Genomic DNA, 1,639 nt, shown 5'->3' with positions numbered 1-1,639 from the left:
TGCAGGACCAGGTCTGGCTCCTCAGTGAGCATTGGCCAGCAGCAATCAGGGCTACAGCAGCCAAGATGAAGGAAGTTCTCCTAGATCGAGACCAGGGGGGCAGTGCTTAGTGGCAGGGAATGATCTGTGAGAAAGGGCTTTGACCCTTCTATGAGAAATCTCTTCTCAGCTGTCATTGTCTTTTCTCCTGCAAAAGGTTCTAATGTCTGGAGAAAGCAGATGTCCAACATCAGCTCCATCAGCCACTTCCTCCTGCTGCCATTGGCAGACACACGGCAGCTGCAGCTCCTGCACTTCTGCCTCTTCCTGGGCATCTCCCTGGTGGCCCTCCTGGCCAACGGCCTCATCATCAGCGCCGTAGCCTGCGGCCACCTCCTGCACACGCCCATGTTCTTCTTCCTGCTCAACCTGGCCCTCACCGACCTGGGCTCCATCCTCACCACTGTCCCCAAAGCCATGCACAATTCCCTCTGGGACACCAGGAACATCTCCTACACAGGATGTGCTGCACAGCTATTTATGCTTGTCTTCTTCCTTGGGTCAGAGCTTGCCCTGCTCACCATCATGTGCTATGACCGCTACGTGTCCATCTGCAAACCCCTGCACTACGGGACCCTCCTGGGCAGCAGAGCTTGTGCCCACATGGCAGCAGCTGCCTGGGCCAGTGGCTTTCTCAATGCTCTGCTGCACACGGCCAATACATTTTCCCTGCCGCTGTGCCAGGGCAATGCCCTGGGTCAGTTCTTCTGTGAAGTGCCACACATCCTCAAGCTCTCCTGCTCACACTCCAAACTCAGGGAACTTGGGATTATTCTGGTTGGTGCCTGTTTAAGTTTTGGCTGTTTTGTGTTCATTGTTTTCTCCTATGTGCAGATCTTCAGGGCTGTGCTTAGGATCCCCTCTGAGCAGGGACGGCACAAAGCCTTTTCCACCTGCCTCCCTCACCTGGCCGTGGTCTCTCTGTTTGTCAGCACTGCCATTTTTGCCTACCTGAAGCCCCCCTCCATCTCCTCCCCAGCCCTGGATGTCGTTGTCTCAGTTCTGTACTCAGTGGTGTCTCCAGCCCTGAACCCCCTCATCTATAGCCTGAGGAACCAGGAGCTCAAGGCTGCAGCATGGACACTGATCAATGGACAATTACAGAAACATTAAAATAGTTGGCTATTTCTGCCAATCACTGGTAATAAAAGTAATCTTCCATTTTTCTTGTTTGTTTGCTTGTGAGGTTTTTTTTGCCTTCGTTTTGGTTTTAAATGTTGGCCACAAATAAAGTCCATTGTCTGTGTCCTTTCTTGTCTTGATTTTCTCCACATTTTTACTGGCTCCAGATTGTTCTAATGAGGAGCTCTGCTCCCAGTGGCGTTAAATGAACTAAAGGATCTCCCAGCAGGGTTTTCACCAGAGATGTTCCTTTTGTTCCCCTCTCTGGAGCTGCAGCAGCAATGTCTGTGTGCAGAGCTGGGGCAGATCAGTGCTGGCACAGCAGCTGTGCCCAGGAGCAGCAGCACTTGGTGTTGCCAGTGCTGCTCCCGTGCCCCTGCCCCGCTGCCTTCCTGGCCCTGGTGTTGCTGTAGGGCCTGAGTGCTCTCGGGGCCGGGCACAGTGCTGGGGGTGGCAGTGCCGGGGCTGCAGCAGGGAC

The 1,639-nt window shown here is 53.9% G+C and overlaps 1 protein-coding gene across 1 annotated transcript; it reads left to right on the top strand.

Moving 5' to 3' along the window:
* Nucleotides 1–219: 219 nt before the first annotated feature.
* Nucleotides 220–1,152, top strand: LOC120764641 (olfactory receptor 14A16-like). The gene has a single exon (XM_058423851.1). It carries the CDS (start codon nt 220–222, stop codon nt 1,150–1,152), a length of 933 nt encoding a protein of 310 aa, XP_058279834.1.
* Nucleotides 1,153–1,639: the final 487 nt, after the last annotated feature.

Source organism: Hirundo rustica, chromosome 33 (assembly GCF_015227805.2).
Source record: "Hirundo rustica isolate bHirRus1 chromosome 33, bHirRus1.pri.v3, whole genome shotgun sequence".
In the NCBI taxonomy this organism is placed as follows: Eukaryota; Metazoa; Chordata; class Aves; order Passeriformes; family Hirundinidae; genus Hirundo; species Hirundo rustica.
Note: the sequence above shows the minus strand (reverse complement) of the source record. Positions and strands in the feature narration are given on the sequence as shown.

Bases quoted from the DNA above. Each gene is read 5' to 3' on its own strand.
- LOC120764641 (XM_058423851.1), top strand. From the start codon at position 220: ATGTCCAACATCAGCTCCATCAGCCACTTCCTCCTGCTGCCATTGGCA.